The 18984-nt window shown below is 38.4% G+C and overlaps 1 protein-coding gene across 5 annotated transcripts in view; it reads right to left on the bottom strand.

Moving 5' to 3' along the window:
• The window catches only part of LOC126259950 (signal transducer and activator of transcription 5B), a 147776-nt gene that overhangs the window by 115197 nt on the left and 13595 nt on the right, over nt 1–18984 (bottom strand). For all 5 annotated transcript variants that reach the window (XM_049957057.1, XM_049957054.1, XM_049957055.1 and 2 more), the window contains 3 exons: nt 17267–17373; nt 16599–16780; nt 1919–2077 (listed from right to left, as the gene is read on the bottom strand). In XM_049957057.1, coding sequence (XP_049813014.1) covers nt 1919–2077; nt 16599–16780; nt 17267–17373 — 448 coding nt within the window. The remainder of the gene's footprint in view (nt 1–1918; nt 2078–16598; nt 16781–17266; nt 17374–18984) is intronic.

Here is an 18984-nt window from a genome sequence, read left to right as displayed (position 1 = left end):
CTCAGCATTGACTGACAGAGTTGTAGGATGCCAAATTCTGTCCAAATGGTGCATTAGATTATCAAAATCATGAGCTGGTTGCAGGGCTCTGCCCATAATTCTACAAATATTCTCAACTATGGAGAGATCCAGCGGCCTCGCTGGCAAAGATAGGGTGTGTACATACGGAGCCACGAAATAGAAACTCTTGTTGTATGTAAGTGGGCATTATCTTGCTGAAATGCAAGCCCGGGATGGTTTGCCATGGAAGGTAACAAAATGGGGCATACAATATCATCAACATACTGCTGTGATGTGAAGGTGCTGTGGATGGCAACCAAAGTGGTCCTGCTATGGAAAGAAATGGCACAACAGACCATTACTCCTGGTTGTTGGGCCACATCGCAGGCACCAATCAGGCATTCCACCACTGTCCAGGGCATCTCCATACATGTCTGCGCTGGTCATCTGGGCTCAATTTGAAGTGGGATTCATCACTGAAGACAATTCTATTCCACCCAATGAGATTTCACACCGAAGAAGTGTCTGGAGACATCTCAGACACTAATACTTCTATTTCCTTTATACTAATGACAATGTTCATTCAAGGACAATGATATAAGAAGTAAAGGTTAAAATGGACAGAAGTGATAATTAAGATAAGAAACATCACAATTATACATGAAATGTATCCACAATCACGAATATGGACAACCATCAGCTGCATAATGGAATAATGGCAATGAAAATTTCTGCCGGATTGGGACTTAAATCCATGTTTACTGCTTATCGCGAGAGGTCGCCTTATTATTAGGTTACCCAAGTGCACCTCACGGCCAGACCCAAATTTCTATATGCTATCAACCATGCGTCTACAACCTGCACTCATACATCCATTATGTATACTCCTGTACAGGGGAGATATTTTAACTGAAAATTGCTTGCCTGGTATCGTTAGATAAATACGATATTGCCATACCTGTGCCGTTCAGAAGAATGATATGTTCCATCAGACACAAAACATTACATCATGCTTTGGAAAGCACAGGCACTGCAATATCATGTTCACAATTACTTCATATTTGTATTGAAATAAAGTCTGAAGAAAGTTCACATAAGTCTGCATACTGTAGTAAGCTACTAGATTCAAACACACATTTCACATTAAAAGTTTAAGTTTTTTTTGTGATCTTCATGCAGAAACTCATCCTAATTATATTAACAATAAAGCAGATAGCATTCCAAAACTATAGACTGTCAATACAAGTAGACAGACAATGTCTCTCACTGACAGTCCATTCACAACTTCTCTCACGGCAAAATCAAACAACACTGCCTTCCCACTATCCACTGTCGCTGGCCAGAGACAAATTTTATGCATTCTTCCATTAGCTACAAAATGTTTCACACACTATTACTGCAAAGTCACGAATGACAGTGCAGTTGTTAGCCAGGCAACCAAAAGAAAAAACCAATTAAAAGACTAATTAGAAGTGTACATTAAATACAAAATGTGAAGATGTAGGAACCAGTGGAAACCTTATGGAACATTGTTTTTTCATGCAGTTATATAGTGAACAACAACTGAAGCACTACAAAAAATAAGTGAAAGCATGAATAACACACAAATAACAACGTGTGATTAAAGTGACTTAAAAACAAAGAGTAATAAACGATAGATTGTAAAATATCCACAGGTTGCTTCATTTGGCTTCCAACTGCAAGTAACCATTTACATTATCAAAGTGCCTCAGTGTTCAGAATGCCCTACCTCCACAATTACATAACTTACAGAACTGCCATAATTCCTCTTTCTCTTCAAGTTGAAAACAATTATTGGGCACATAAGCATATAATTACTAAACAAAGTCTTTAGTCTCAACTTCAACAGCATGGTATGTAAGCAATGTTGGATAATGACTGTACCAGTATATTTTACCTTGTGACTAAAGATGATAAAAGCTGTGTAATGACTGTGTTCAGATGAAGCAGTCTCTCAGAAACCACAGGTGGATCAAAGTCAAACTTCTGCTTTAACCTGTCGGCTTCTTTTATTTGTTGCCTATTCATCCAAATAATTTCAGCAAGACTTTCACACCTAGAATTAAAATTAATACAACATTTAACAACAAAATTTATGTGCAGCTATTGTGGCGTCTTTACTGCCAAACAAAAATAATTTTGCTGACACGACTTTCATTCAGCACTAGTAGGGCTGAAAGTTACAAGTTATTGCTTTTGTATCAAAAAGTGACATAATAAGAACATAGCCGTGTAGAAATACAGGGAAATTCTTACGGAAAATAAAAACTCCAACCAGCCACTCTTATTTATCTTACTATCATATTCATTAAAGAATAAAAAACATGAGCCACTTGACACAACATAAGACATTGAGATTTCAAAAACAGCTAGGTTTCTTCCATTCATTACAGCGAAACTGTATAATACTAATGTCCCAATAGTAGAACCAGGAGTGCTGCACAAAAACACAGGCTTTTCTACACCTGAAGCACAAAATTATTTACTTGAGATACCAGTTAGGTTGTTTTAGCTCTTTGTTAGAGTTGTTAAAAATAAAAATGAGGTAAACTGCATTTTCTGTACAATGTGGACAGAGTAGATCACCTCACCAGGTCCAAAAGATTTGCAAAATTTTCATTCTTGTTTATCTCACATCAACCACTCAAAGTCTCAACTACACAGAGAACAGTAATCTTTACTCCTTTCATTATCTGTATTTCACCCAACATTCCACATTAACATTTACATAAAATTTTCTAATATTGCTCCTTTCTGTGTGGCAATATCACACCTACTTTCATAATAGCTGCCAACAGGCATCATTTGGTTGGTACCATGTAAATGACATAAGATGAATGTGAACAAATATCAGAAGATCACAATGTTGGTTCAAAGCAGGTGATATCAGTAGTTTTTAATAAATACGACAATTAAAAGTTGCTGTTTCCTGTTTTTACTTATTGCAAGAACCCAGTTGTACAACAGTTAATGTACTCTATTGTCCTTTAGTTCCCTACTCTACTTAACATTTAACAATATGGAAAGAGTGATAAAAATAAGTTTTAACTTACATTCCGAAAAATTTGACGCATATTACAAATATGGATGAATGTTATCTGATAAACTTCAAAATTGTTACACGAATATTAAGAAAGCAGTATTGGTGATAAGCAGGTAAGTAACAACTGAAAACGCAGCTTTCCTGCCTATTTTACTATGATTAAATTTAATACATGCAAAAAGAAGTAGTATATAGAAATGTATTGATAGTTTCTTATTATTACAGTGCACTCAATTGGTTTTTAATAGCTGCACCTTTATGTTAATGTATAGCTTGACTCCTTCGATATCCATGAAAGTTCTTCATGTTGGGATCTACAGAAAATCATAAAAACAAGTAATTTGGTCAATCCAGACTGACTTTTGGGACTAAGTCTCTTTCAACAAAAATATCTTCTTCCTAAAGAAAGTTTCCATCTACCTTTATATAGTGGCTGACAAATAAAATGAAATCTCATAATTTCAAAAATATGATTCAGCCCTTCTCACATACCAGTGCAGCTGCTGCTGTCTCTTATCTTTTTCTATTCTGAGTAACATGACAAAGCCACTGCAAATCTATGTTTTGGAAACAAATTCTTGGACAACTAACTTTATTATGGACAACTAACTTTATTATGTATGTTCTATCAAACATAAAATCTATCATGCTTGCCTGACGGAAAATGAGAACCCTTATGATCGTACTGTTCTATCCAGCCACTGGAACAAATTTAACTTACAAACACTTCTTCCTCTACAAAGTGTGTCCAGAAAGTAATGTAATAACATCTATAAAATTTTTTCACTTGAGATATTCAGAATGTTGAAATTCTTCACAATAGTTCCCTTTGGCATCTACAAGTCTTCCCAGAGACTCAGCCATTGACTGCATGCATCCCTGATGGTGTCACCATGAACCTCATTTAGATTCTGGCACAGCAGTTTGGAATATTTTGATAATCCCACGCCTGAAACTTTCAGAACCATATTACATCTTGGACAGAAAAAAATAAAAAAAAGAGCACCAAAATCAGGTCAGGCCTTTAGGAGGACTGAGGCAGTGCATTGAAACTATTATCTTGGCCAGAAACTCCCAGAAGCATACAGAGATTCGACAGGGAGGATTGTCATGGTGCAACTGCCAGGTATTGATGATCTCCTTTTGTCTTGACAATCCTCCTCATTAATCTCTCTAATATTCACGTAGTAGACAGCATTGAAGGTCTTCCCTTGGGATACAAATTCTTGGTCAACCACACAAATGACACTGAAAAAGGCAATCAGCATGGCTTTCACTTTCGGTTTGCCTATTCTTGCCTTCTTGAGGTGTGGGAACTTAGATATCTGCATTTGGAACTTTGATGCTCCATCTCTTCAATGTACTCAAACAACTGTGTTATGTCACCAGTAATGACACTGCCTAATAAATGAGGTTCATTTTCCACACATTCCAAAAGTTCATTCATAATCTCCACCTGGTTGTTTATCAACAGTTTGGGGGCTATCTTGACCCACACTTTCCAATGTTCCAAGTTGTTGTTAAGTATGTTAGCCACAGTAGTTTTTGAAGTAGCGAGAGTCTTTGCTATCATATGCACACTCATTCGACAGTCAGTGTTCAAACAATAAAGAGCACCTAAGACATTTTCATCATTTTCGTTGGGCAATGGCTGTCAAAAGTGTGATTCGTAGCTCACCTCTCCCAGCCTCTCAGAAACGACTCCCACCAACATGAAACTTGAGAATACAACACAACAGAATACCAGTAAGTTTGCTGAATTAACTAGTAGGTGTCAGCAGGACTTGTTGAGTTTAGTGCCATCAACCAAGAGTTGACTTTGCTGCATGCTCTGATTGGTTGGTTGGTTTGTTTGGGGAAGGAGACCAGACAGCGAGGTCATCGGTCTCATCAGATTAGGGAAGGACGGGGAAGGAAGTCGGCCGTGCCCTTTGAAAGGAACCATCCCGGCATTTGCCTGGAGCGATTTAGGGAAATCACGGAAAACCTAAATCAGGATGGCCGGACGCGGGATTGAACCGTCATCCTCCCGAATGCGAGTCCAGTGTCTAACCACTGCGCCACCTCGCTCGGGCATGCTCTGACACATGTACCACCAGGAGGATCGTGTAAACAGCAACCCCTGAGCTCCTGGAGCAGACTGAACTAGGTACTTATGGAAAGGAGAGATATTGCTTCCCCCTCACCCACTTAATTCCATTGCTCTGAACACAGTGAGTCTAACAAGAGCGATTTAAAAAAATAATTGTATTATTTTCTTGACATACTTTGTATTTTGCTGCACTCCCATAATGGGGGAGAGCCTTCTAGCTATTCCAAATCTTGAGGTAGGTCTATGTCAATCTGCCTTATTTATCTATGAAACATGAGACATGCAGGCATCATTTTGGTCTGTTGTCTCCCCCCAACACACACACACACATTATATATATATATATATATATATATATATATATATATATATATATATATATATATATAAAACAAGGATGATATGATGTGACTTACCAACTGAAAGTGCTGGCAGGTCGACAGACACACAAACAAACACAAACATACACACAAAATTCAAGCTTTCGCAACAAACTGTTGCCTCATCAGGAAAGAGGGAAGGAGAGGGAAAGACGAAAGGATGTGGGTTTTAAGGGAGAGGGTAAGGAGTCATTCCAATCCCGGGAGCGGAAAGACTTACCTTAGGGGGAAAAAAGGACAGGTATACACTCGCGCACACACACACACACATATCCATCCACACATATACAGCTTCATCCTGACCCACAACTTCACTTTTGAAGACCAGACATACCAACAATTAAAGGGAACAGCCATGGGTACCAGGATGGCCCCCTCGTACGCCAACCTATCCATGGGTCGCTTAGAGGAAGCCTTCTTGGTTACCCAGGCCTGCCAACTCAAAGTTTGGTACAGATTTATTGATGACATCTTCATGATCTGGACTCACAGTGAAGAACAACTCCAGAATTTCCTCTCCAACCTCAACTCCTTTGGTTCCATCAGATTCACCTGGTCCTACTCCAAATCCCATGCCACTTTCCTTGATGTTGACCTCCACCTGTCCAATGGCCAGCTTCACACGTCCGTCCACATCAAACCCACCAACAAGCAACAGTACCTCCATTACGACAACTGCCACCAATTCCACATCAAACGGTCCCTTCCCTACAGCCTAGGTCTTCGTGGCAAACGAATCTGCTCCAGTCCGGAATCCCTGAAGTGTTACACCAACAACCTGACAACAGCATTCGCATCCCGCAACTACCCTCCCGACCTGGTACAGAAGCAAATAACCAGAGCCACTTCCTCATCCTCTCAAACCCAGAACCTCCCACAGAAGAACCACAAAAGTGTCCCACTTGTGACAGGATACTTTCCGGGACTGGATCAGATTCTGAATGTGGCTCTCCAGCAGGGATATGACTTCCTCAAATCCTGCCCTGAAATGAGATCCATCCTTCATGAAATCCTCCCCACTCCACCAAGAGTGTCTTTCCGCCGTCCACCTAACCTTCGTAACCTCTTAGTTCATCCCTATGAAATCCCCAAACCACCTTCCCTACCCTCTGGCTCCTACCCTTGTAACCGCCCCCGGTGTAAAACCTGTCCCATGCACCCTCCCACCACCACCTACTCCAGTCCTGTAACCCGGAAGGTGTACACGATCAAAGGCAGAGCCACGTGTGGAAGCACCAACGTGATCTACCAACTGACCTGCCTACACTGTGACGCATTCTATGTGGGAATGACCAGCAACAAACTGTCCATTCACATGAATGGACACAGGCAGACAGTGTTTGTTGGTAATGAGGATCACCCTGTGGCTAAACATGCCTTGGTGCACGGCCAGCACATCTTGGCACAGTGTTACACCGTCCGGGTTATCTGGATACTTCCCATTAACACCAACCTATCCGAACTCCGGAGATGGGAACTTGCTCTTCAATATATCCTCTCTTCCCGTTATCCACCAGGCCTCAATCTCCGCTAATTTCAAGTTGCCACTACTCATACCTCACCTCTCATTCAACAACATCTTTGCCTCTGCACTTCTGCCTCGACTGACATCTCTGCCCAAACTCTTTGTCTTTAAATATGTCTGCTTGTGTCTGTATATATGTGTGTGTGTGTGTGTGTGTGTGTGTGTGTGTGTGTGTGTGTGTGTGCGCGCACGCGCGCGAGCGCGAGTGTATACCCGTCCTTTTTTCCCCCCTAAGGTAAGTCTTTCCGCACCCGGGATTGGAATGACTCCTTACCCTCTCCCTTAAAACCCACATCCTTTCGTCTTTCCCTCTCCTTCCCTCTTTCCTGATGAGGCAACAGTTTGTTGCGAAAGCTTGAATTTTATGTGTATGTTTGTGTGTCTGTCGACCTGCCAGCACTTTCATTTGGTAAGTCACATCATCTTTGTTTTTACATATATTTTTCCTACGTGGAATGTTTACATATGTACAACCTTTGGCTCTGGACAAACCCTCAAATTCTATTTCAGCAACAGCTGGGTATTAGATCCAAGTCTTTTTGGCGGAATGAGTTAAGTTACACTTAAACAAAACAAAGCAGCTGTTTGAAACTGTATTAATAATTAACTACCATTAAACTGCTGCAAACCGTTATGCAAATTAAGTATACTGCCTGAAGGACATATGGTGATCATCTTGTAACTTTTTTATTAAGTATTTCAACATCAGGTCACACAAATGATGATATTATCTGTTGTTTCTAATCACCAAGTCCTCAGATGATTTGAATATGTTACATAGTAACTCATCAACTGAAAAATATATTTTTAAAAACACAGATGTATTATATTTTATTTATATTTTAAAATATATATTGGCCCCAGCTGCCAGACTGTGGTTGCGCACGCAAGTGTGTGTGTGTGTGTGTGTGTGTGTGTGTGTGTGTGTGTGTGTGTGCGCGCGCGCGCGCGCGCACGCATGCATTATCTATTTTTGACAAATGCCTTGTTGGTCAAAAGCTAAATTTTGTGACAGTCTTTTTGTTGTGCCTTTCTGTGACCCAGCATCTCTGCTACGTGGTATGCAGCAACTATCCTTTTCATTGCATTGTTATTTTGAGGAAAAAAAAAGTGAGTACAAATAAAAGTTGATACTTTCTCAGTTACACCAACAGATAATGTTTTTTATCCAACTGATATCTCCATAGCCACACTGATATTCATCATGAAAAATTTACATGCACAATACAGGAACAGAGGCCTGTTTAGAAGGAATATTAATCATTTGTCATTAAGCCATAAGGAATCTTTAATCCTTAAATTTAGATAATCAGACAATTGTGATTCCCAATATTATTCTTTTTGTCTAACCGAGGCTCATTCAAGAACTACATAGCAGAATGTAGTATTTCATGATAAGTCCTTTATAATGTCGTGTGACTAGGGTCTCCCATCGGGTAGACTGTTCGCCAGGTGCAAGTCTTTCGATTTGATGCCACTTTGGCTACTTGCACCTTGATGGAGATGAAATGATGATGATTAAGACAACACAACACCCAGTCCCTGAGCGGAGAAAATCTCCGATCCAGCCATTCTGTCGCACTGACCACTCAGCTACCGGGGGCGGACAGTCCTTTATAATAATAAGTATATATAGGGCACCGTCGGGAAACTTTAACCTCTTTATAAAAAATATGGACACACTGCTGTCCCATTTCACAGTAAAAAACATGCTGTCCCATCTCACAGTAAAATACAAGGAAACAGTGGTTGATGGTAATTTTAATATTGATTCACTGAAAAGGTCTGTCAGTAAACAATTACAGTGAAACCCATACTTTACATTTTCAAGTGGTCCATATTTTAAAAAACTCAAAACTGAGGAAAATATAGAATCGAGGGTTCAATAGAACCCGATCGAGGAAAATGTTAAAACCACCCAAAACATGAGCAAAAACATATCTAATTGGCATATATGATTAAAAATAGCATTCCTCTCCAATACTTTGTATAAAATCTGTCTAAGTGAGGGATATTAAATGTACAATATAATGTTTATACAATAATGTGTGGTAATGAATTTCATCAGTTCTTAAAAAATCACAGATGTGTAACAGCAAGTAAGAACTCACCAAAAAAACTGAAATTGGTATGCAGGTACAAGGTAATCGAGCTGTTTTCCGACATGCTACAACCACAAATTATACGTTCAAAACACACACCCTTTGTGCCCACCCAGGAAAAAGCAAAAATTATCAACATGTTGAATTAAACCAAAAACATCACAGCAGCTAAGTGATTAAACCTTACGCATAAACGCAGACATCTGCTTAATGACATACTTTGTCACCATTGCCAATATTGTTTTATGCTTTTCTTAAGAGCTGCACTTCATATGCTCACCACCATTAGTGTTCTTTTACACTTGATAAGAAAAACAGATGTGAAAATATGAGTTACCTTTCCCAACTGACATTACAACCTTATTAGAAGTCAGCTCGGTGAATTTATGTACACTGTATAAAATGTGAATTTGAAAGAAAGCTCGAGTACTACAGCTTTACTTCATGTCCACTACCACTGATGCCAATCTTTATGATCTACAGTGTGTAGTGTGTGCAGTGCAAAGTATACACGAGTAGTGTACGTAGTAGTTGCAACTGTATCGTGTCAGATTTGAACATGAAAGTCTTTAAAATGAGCTATTGCGAAGCCCTTGTTCTATTTCCATGTGAAATCTGTCATAGTACATCATCTGTATGAAAAGTGTATTTTCAACAGCATCACAAAATGCTTTTACCCCTGCCAGCACTACCGTCACTATAGGGCCACTCCCCCTCTCCACGCATCCAGTAGGCGAGCTCATTTTGTGTGTGTTAGTGTAGTGTGCTGGCTGTGCTGGCTACTGGGTCGCCAGCCAATAATAGTTCACTAGCCGGCAATGGATGACGTTCTGTTGATTATGACCAGCATATTCTTTGAGACTCAGTGTTTGAATTTAAAAGGGCGAAGACTGATATTGTTGCTGAATACAGTACATTGGAAATACACATAAAAAGATGAGATTGAGTCATATGTGGCACAAGAATATGTGGTGACTGGGCCCCTCCATCACGTATTGGCTTGGTCTGTAACACTTTGTGTTGATTGACTTTTTTTCTATGACTGTTGCAATTTAGCAGTAGTTATATCATAATTACACGGTCAAGTTAAATATTCCAAGTCGTGTTAGCAACACTGATTGTGAATTACAACAGCATTTCCTCTCTTGCATCTCCCCTCTCCACAATGACCTAAAATATTTCCTTAACTCTGTTTCTACCTATGATGCGAACCATCTGTCTTATGTCACTTATGACCTGTTCAGTCACACCAAATGTCAATAGGAAGAAAGTTGCATGAAGTCAAGAGCCATGTTGAGTAAGAACTTAGAATCAAGGTAAACCTTCCTAGGGATAAATGTAAAATCGGGGAATTTTTAGCATTGATCTTATGGGTTTATCACAGGAGCTACAAATTTATTGTGTAGAATTGCGAAAAACATAAAATCGGGAGACTGTAAAATCAAAGTTCCACTGTATTGCAATCATAAACATTGTCATTAAATTTAATTCCTACTGTGAACTTTGCATCTAGGGTATGTAAATGCTCTGAGATGGCTATTGACAGTATCTTCATAGACAAATCTACGGAAAAAGACATATCACAAAACTAATAGTAAACGGACAATCTGATTATGCTGAAACTTGCCAGGATGAAAAAAAAATCTGTAAAATCTAAGAACAGGAGGGTACTAAATCAGTCAAAAAGTGAGAATTTTAGGAGAGTGCTCAAAACTTGAACTGGATAGATGTTTACAATACTTGACTCAAATGCATTCATTAATAAAGTTATGTCCTCTTTTGAAAATTGATTTCCTCTACATACAAATCAAACAGAAGTCTAAAAATGAACCTTGGATTACACGAGGAATAAAGATATCATGTGGGACAAAAGAGACTGTATCTACTATCTAGGAAAAGCTCTGATGTTAGCACTGTAACGCATTACAAAGAATATTGCTAAATATTGAAGCAAGTAATGCAGAAATCTAAGCAGTTTTATTATGAGAAAAAGATAGTTACATCTGGCAACAAAATAAAAACTGTATGGGATATAGTGAAGACAGACAGGTAGGGCCAAAAAGGAAGAGGAACAAATAGCTCTAAAAATAAATGAGACATTGGTAACAAGTGCATATAGTGTTGCAAATCTCTTAAACAAGTACTTTGTTTCTGTTACTGACAGTTTGGGGTTAACAGGTTCAGTAAACAGTGCAATGGTGTATCTGAGACCAGTTTTTACAAATAAATTTCAGTAAAATGGAAATGACACTCGAATCTCCCAAAGAAGAGGCATCCATCATAAAATCCTTGAAATCAAAGTATTCTAGTGGAATGATAACATATAAACAAAGTTAATCAAGGAGTGCTCATGCAAGTTGAGATCTATCTTAAGTTATTTGTGTAATCAATCTCTTATCAGCAGAACATTTCTAGACTGGCTAAAATATGCTGAAGTTAAGCCTCATTACAAGAAAGGGTATAAAGACACACTTTCAAACTATCGAACAGTTTCATTTTTGCTGGCTTTTTCAAAAGCATCGGAAAAAGGGTGTATTAAAGCTTCTACTTAAGATTCTGACTGCAAATAACATATTGTCCAAGTTCCTTAAGGTTTCCGATATACAGAAGGCTATCGACATGTAGAGTGAGAAAGTCCTTAATTCATTAGATAACAAATTAGAGGCTACTGGCTTTTTCTGTGATCTGTCAAAAGCCTTTGAATGTGTGAATCACAGCAATCTCTTAAACAAATTAGAATATTATGGTGTCACCGGCAGTACTACGAAATGGTTCAAGTCTTACCTTACAAATAAGAAACAAAGTGGGTCACTGCAAAATATCTGTGGAGTAAGCAGTCAATCTTCATCTGATTGGGCTAATTACATGTGGTGTTCCTAAATGTTTCATCTTGGGTCCACTGCTTTTTCTTGTGTACATTAATGACCTCTTGTCTGTTACATAGCCACATGCAAAGTTTGTTTTGTTTGCAGATGATAGAAACATTGCAATAAGTAGCAAGTCAAGTAGAGATTTACAAATGGCAGCTAATCAAATTTTCACTGACATTAATAAATGGTTTAAAGCTAATTCACTGTCATTAAACTTTGAAAAGATCCAGTATATGCAATTCAGAACCTGTAAGAGATTTTCTTCCAGCATATATTATGAAGACAAGCAAATTGAATCGGTTGACACTGTTAAATTTCTGGGATAACAACTCGATAATAAATTCAGCTGGGAAGGGCATACCACAGCATTGCTGAAGTGCAAGTAACTCGTCAAACTGACCAAAAGTTTTTAGCGTGGAAAAGCGTGTAATAAGACTCATTTGTGGGGTAAATTCAAGAAAATCGGGTAGAAATCTGTTCAAGGAACTTTGTATCCTAACCACTGCTTCTCAGTATATTTATTCCTTAATGAAATTTGTTACCAGTAATATGTGTATTTCCAGCCGATAGCTCAATATATGGTATCAATACTAGGAATAAGAACAATCTACATAAAGACCTACAATCACTCACTTTGGTCCAAAAAGGGGTCCCATATTCAGGAACACACATTTTCAATAAATTGCCAACAACCACTAAAAACGTGGTTTCAGATAAAGCATAGTTTAAACAGAGCTTGTAAGACTTTTTGATAGGCATCTCCATCTATTCTATTGATGAGTGTCTTAACAGGGACTGTTAGATCAGCTCAAATAAAAATGTCTGTTAAGATTTCAGTTCTGACAGCATTTGGTCACAAGTCAAGATTAGGTATTTTGTCTTTGATACATTTATTATAAGTGCGTAACTATGTTTCATTCCAACAGGGTATTAATTCTGTAAACATTAGCAGTTCCATTTCACTGTAATGTATTCACATATTCTAACAATCTCCTGACAAATGATCACGGTAGTGAATTATGTTTAGATATTTTATGTTTTCTTTTTTTAGATTTTCTGACTTGTTCCATACCCATGAGAGTCCTCATTTTTGGGGCTATGGAATTAAATCTGAATCTAATCAATCTAACCTGTTCACCTTCATTTTGAATACCAGATGAGGCAGAAAATTGTAGATGCAAACTATTTTTGTGTATTGTATTGTGAAAATCATATTTGAACTGCAAGTGCTTTTTGTTATTAGCAACAAATACGATTGATGAGTGAGTGTCCTTGGAAGTTAGCATAAGAATTTCAAGACCTAGGAAAAGCCTTGTGCAGTATGTACAGTTCTCTCTACTTCCACAGGAGGGGTTCCCAACCTTTTTGAATGCAGTCAGATATTAGTTGTCAGACCCTCCCCCTTTCCTGCGTCGTCATGAGCATTAGCACCTAACTAAACTTTGCAATGAAAAAGAATTTTCTTTGCAGCCTTTTATTTTTAAAATGACAAATTTTTTTTTAGTTTTAATAGGCATTTTATTACACCACAAACTAATGAATCAATGAAACAGCTTACCTATTTTATAGAATGATGAAACAAATCTCAGCGCACCACAAATGGTATCTACAATCATCTTCATTAAAGGAAGCTAACTACCCACACTAAGAATATACATCTGTTGCAAAACATGCCCTCTCTGTCCCATTCCTCTGCTTAGTGACACTTGCTTTACCCAAACTCTGCACCCCCAGTTAAAATCAACCAAGTTAATATGCAAGCCTATAGATACTGTTTGTAAATCAGTCGATTGCTGGACTCCTTACTTCTGAACTGATAGAAACTAATGCTATGTGCCTGACCACTGCACTAACAATAACAACAATACTGTGCAGGCTGTACAACAATATACTAGTTATTATCTAGCTACTGTTGTCTGGCTTTGGCAGCCAGAGTCAGTAGTCTTGTGTGAAAGAGTTGCACTTGTGTGTGTGTGTGTGTGTGTGTGTGTGTGTGTGTGTGTGTGTGTGTGTGTGTGTTCTGTCTAATTCAAAAGAAGGCTTTTTGGCCGAAAGCTTACTTGGTTAGCAGGCTTCTGTTGCACCTATATGCAACACAACATTTCCACTATATGATGAGTAGTAATCTAACCGTTTCATAATATTGTCATTATTCCATCCTGGATTTTCCATTGTTTAAATTTATTACACAGGGTTAGCCAGTGAAACGGGAAGAGTTAAATAAGTAGCTAATTCGTTACGAAAATTTATTTTTTTAATTTAATGGTTATAAATATAAAGTACAAAGGTAGCCATTTACTGTACAATAAGTGAAAAAATTATTTTTTGAATATAACATCTGCCAAATGTCATCCATTGGAATCTATGCACTTCTGCAGCCGGGCCTGGAAGTTTCCCATGACATTTTGCAGCATACTGACTGGTATTCCTTCAATTTCGTCCCAAATCTGTTGTTTTAGGGCTGGGATAGTTCTGGGTGGATCATTCTGAAAAACTCTTTATTTTAAGTAACCCCAGAGAAAAAAGTCACAGGTTGTCAAAATCTGGAGAGTGAGGGGGCCAAGGGAGATCCCCGTTTTGGGAAATGACACCACCTGGAAACAAAGTATTCACAGCATTCATGGCAACTCTTGCAGTATGGCTTGTTGGAACATTGTTCATTCACTGGTTTGGTTTGGTTTTGGGGTTTGATGGGGGGCTAAACATTGAGGTCATCAGTCCCCATTTCAGACAGACATACTTGTAAAAGGCCTATACAGTAAAAGCATAACCTCTGCACCCAAAGGGAGAGAACACCAAGGGGTACAGAGCTAAAATGAACACCACAATAACACAAAATAGAGGACACTTAAAAGGAGCAGAGCAAATAGTTAACTAGAGTAAAACAGACTACAGTGGTTGATGGGTCAGGTAAAAGGTCAACTACAAACGAAGAACCTCCAGCTGGAAAGCGTTAATAGAGGTACCAACACAACTTGTTACCATAAAAGACACTATTTTGGTATCCACGTCACAATTAAAAGTCACTGGAGTGGGTGTAGCCTGAGATATCATGCAAGAGCGCCCACACTAGAGTGAGTGATAAAACCCAGCTGCCCGGATAAAACGTAAAACTGAGTCAGCTATAGAGGCATCGTCACCTAGAATTGAAGGAAGTGCAGCTGGTAAATTAAAGGACTGCCGCAAGGGGGCTAAAAGGGGGCAGTCCATCAGAAGATGGACCACTGTCAGTCCTGCATCACAGCGACACTTGGGTGGGTTATCACGGCGAAGGAGATAGCTGTGGGTCAACCGCGTTTGTCCAATTCGGAGACGGCAGAGAACAATTGAGTCCCTATGCGTGCTCCTCAAGGATGTGTTCCATATGGCCGTGGACGACTTTACCATGCGGAGCTCATTCACTGGAAAACGGGCGATTCCTTGTGTAAGAAAGTTCTGGATCATTGCAACGTAACGCACAGAGCTAACAGTCACAGCACTTCCATTGATATCCTAGAAGAAAAATGGGCCTATGATTCCTCTTGCCGACATTGCACACCAAACCATCACTTTTTGAGCATGAAGAGGCGTTTCATGAAGTGTGCCAGGGTTTTCCTCTGATCAGTATCTGAAGTTTTGTTTATTAACAAAATCAGAGAGGTGGAAATGCACCTCATCCACAAGTGGTTTACTTAGTCATCATTTTCTTCAAGTCTTCTGGCCATTTCCTCACAAAATTGTAATCATTTTTGATAGTCACTTGGTTTGAGAGATTGCACAATCTGTATTTTGTATGGGTGAAAATATAAAGCTTGATGAAGAATCCTTCTCACTGAATTGTTACTTATTCCAAGACAGAGCATGTTGTTTGGCAGATCGGCATGGACTTCTGAGCATTGCCTGTTGAATAGCAGCGATGTTTTGAGGGGTTTGAACGGTTTTCACACTCCCACCTCTTTTTTTAGACGGTGATACAGTTTGTTTATGGTTGTTTATCCACGAACGAATTGCGTTATCCGAGGGAACAGGCTTGTTGCGCGGTATGTTGAAATGGCGTCGAAAAGCACGTCGCGTTTTCACCAAACTCTCACCATTTGTATAATATGCTTTAACCACGATGTTCACCCGCCCAACGATCCATCGCAACTAAATGGCGGGACATGCAGGTAGAACGGAGCCGGCCACCATTACCCCCACCACTCACATTCCAGCTGTCAAGGCCATCTCCAATCTGGCCGTTTCACTGGCTAACCCTGTATTTGTCATTCAGGATGTATGGTGTTGCAGATATCTTACCATGTTTGCCCTTCTAGTTTTGCTTTAAACGCACTGCAAGTGGCCCCTATCTATAAATCATTTGTTCACTACTTTGAGATGTGACTGCCTTCTTTCTTTTCACTATTACTATGTATGAATAACGACATAACAGGCCATTACTAATTTTTCTTAGGCTATGCCCACCAACTAGTGAACAATCAACAAAGATATCGTCTGTAACAGTGCTGATGATTCCCTGAACAGCGCACAGTTATGTACACGTTATGAACACCCACAAAAATTATAAGAAAGGAGTTATTTACACTTACCACTCCTGTATGCTGTCTAAGTTATTGTTAAAATGTGCCCCATTTCCTTGAAGCTGCTGCTCCCTTTTCCATCGAATTAGTTCTTCATCCAGAACTCTAGATTGCATTTTTGTTAGGTGACTTTCTATCGTGTCCTTCAATTTATCTACAAATGTCAGTCTTAGTTGCATCATTGATGCCACCTATTAACATAACACAGTAATTAGTCCCAAATAATTAAAATAGACACAACAGTGTTGCAATGTGATTTTTGTTTAGCGGGACTGGCTATGTATTTGGAATACGTCTTGGAATTTCAACATTATATTTAACTTGATCTATGATCTGCTAATAGGATATGAGTAATCTTATATATAAACAAACTCGAAAATGACAGTTAGTTGATACTGGGTGACGGATAGTGAATAAAACATTTTATCCAAATAACATACAGCCTCAGATACATTAGTTCTATTCCACATAACGCATGTTTATTTCTGCAAACCACTGGGAAATTGTTTTCATACAGCAAACTCCATCATTTCCTACCCACCACACACATGGTATCTCAAAACAATACACAAGAAAACCGATACACTCATCGATAACTAAGATTTCTTAAGAGAAAGTGTTAGCTCTAGAAGCTTTCAACACACTGCCACAATGCTTGCAAAAAATGTCACAAGTACCTTCTGATTTAGTAACTGCTCTAGTGTTTCTTTGTGCTTCATTAACTTTTTCTCCATTTCAATTATCTGTGGAGTTCTCTGCTGTGTTTGTATGTGTTGTAAGTGCGCTGTAAAGAAAATGGAACAGAATTTATAAATGAAATAATTTAAAAGTCTTAAGTCACATAAAGTTTACTTAGCTTACAGAATGCTTCATTCCCCATTTAGGCAACACAGCAATATTACACACATACGAGCGGGAGTGCTGTTTTTGTAACATGAGCAGGCACGCGATGTACTGTGTACGTGTGTAAACATTTCATTATAACACCTTGTTGCAATAATTATTTGTTATCCCTCAGTAATGACTCACTCAATGCATTAACAAGTGCAGGTGCATCATATCCCAGCCAACTGCTTATTCGATTATCAATTATTTCATAGACAATTGTCTCATTCTCAGATTGTGCTACTAGCTCATGATCTGGGTCATTTTCTTGCAGGGAACGTATGTTTTTTTTTTTTTTTTTCTCACCTAGCTCAATGTTTATTTTATACTGCTCATTTGGATGTACGACAATACAACTTGTCCCTGTGTTAGTTGAAGCAATAAAGAAGGAATAGGTATGATCTCTGAAACTTGAAACAATAATGGGATGGTGCAAAACAATTTTGTTTGTGGATTGCACATTTTATACAAGAGAGGGCCCAGTAATCGGTTAAATAGCAAGAAACTGTGAACACTTACAAAGTGCAACTCACAATAAAATTTCAGTCTAATCTTATTTCTTTGCTACTGACAGGACATGTGGTAAAGTGATAGTAAAACTGAAGTTGTTAAATATTTCGATGTTCATACTTTGTCTTGATTTCCCTTTCTCTTTGAAAACTGCACATTACAAAAAAATCAGCTATAAATTGACATACAGGTCTATATTTCAGATCATTATCCACCTTTGCATATTATGGTATATTATAAAAAGCCAAAAATGACAATAAAAATGATCCTAAAAGGGATACTTAAAAAAATCTAAAAGTTAATTCTGCAGTTCTACAACAGGGGCATTTCTGTGCAGTTGCAACAGTTGCTTAATATATTCTAAAATCATAACTGTATCACCCGTTCCTATAAAATTTCCTCGTAAATTATTATATAGTATAATCCTGGTGTAAATTAACATTGAGCCCTTAAAGTCTCACAAGATAAAAATAACTTGTAGGGAACTGTTACCCTTAGACAGGCGTAATTTGAAACTATGCACTATACATAAAAAATAAAATACCTCTACAATAAATTAAAGATGATTTGCAACATCATACGACAAATAAACAAAATTGACAATACAGAGGCTAGTTAAGCTTCCCAGAAAATTGCTCTGGCAGATATGGTGACACACGTAGCCACCAAATTCAATTACTACTTCTTCATAGCAGCAGCAGCAAGCAATGCACCACTAATAAACAAGCAATAAGGAAGCATTAGATTTACTTGAGCAGAAACTGAATGCATTATCAACAAACATTGGATTCAAAAAACAACCACTACAGACACTACAAAATTCATCAGGTCACTAAGTAGTAGTAATGCTACTGACGTATGATCAGGTTTTTGTTATCAGTCAACTCGAGGTGTATTTCCTGTCAGCCTTAAATATGTTGTAGTAGTACTCCACCTATGAAACTAATTATAAGCTAATCATCTCTAAATACAGACCTATTTCATTACTTCCAGTATTTCA

The sequence above is a fragment of the Schistocerca nitens genome, chromosome 5 (assembly GCF_023898315.1).
Source record: "Schistocerca nitens isolate TAMUIC-IGC-003100 chromosome 5, iqSchNite1.1, whole genome shotgun sequence".
Classification (NCBI taxonomy): domain Eukaryota; kingdom Metazoa; phylum Arthropoda; class Insecta; order Orthoptera; family Acrididae; genus Schistocerca; species Schistocerca nitens.
This window is presented reverse-complemented; position numbering and strand designations above follow the sequence as displayed.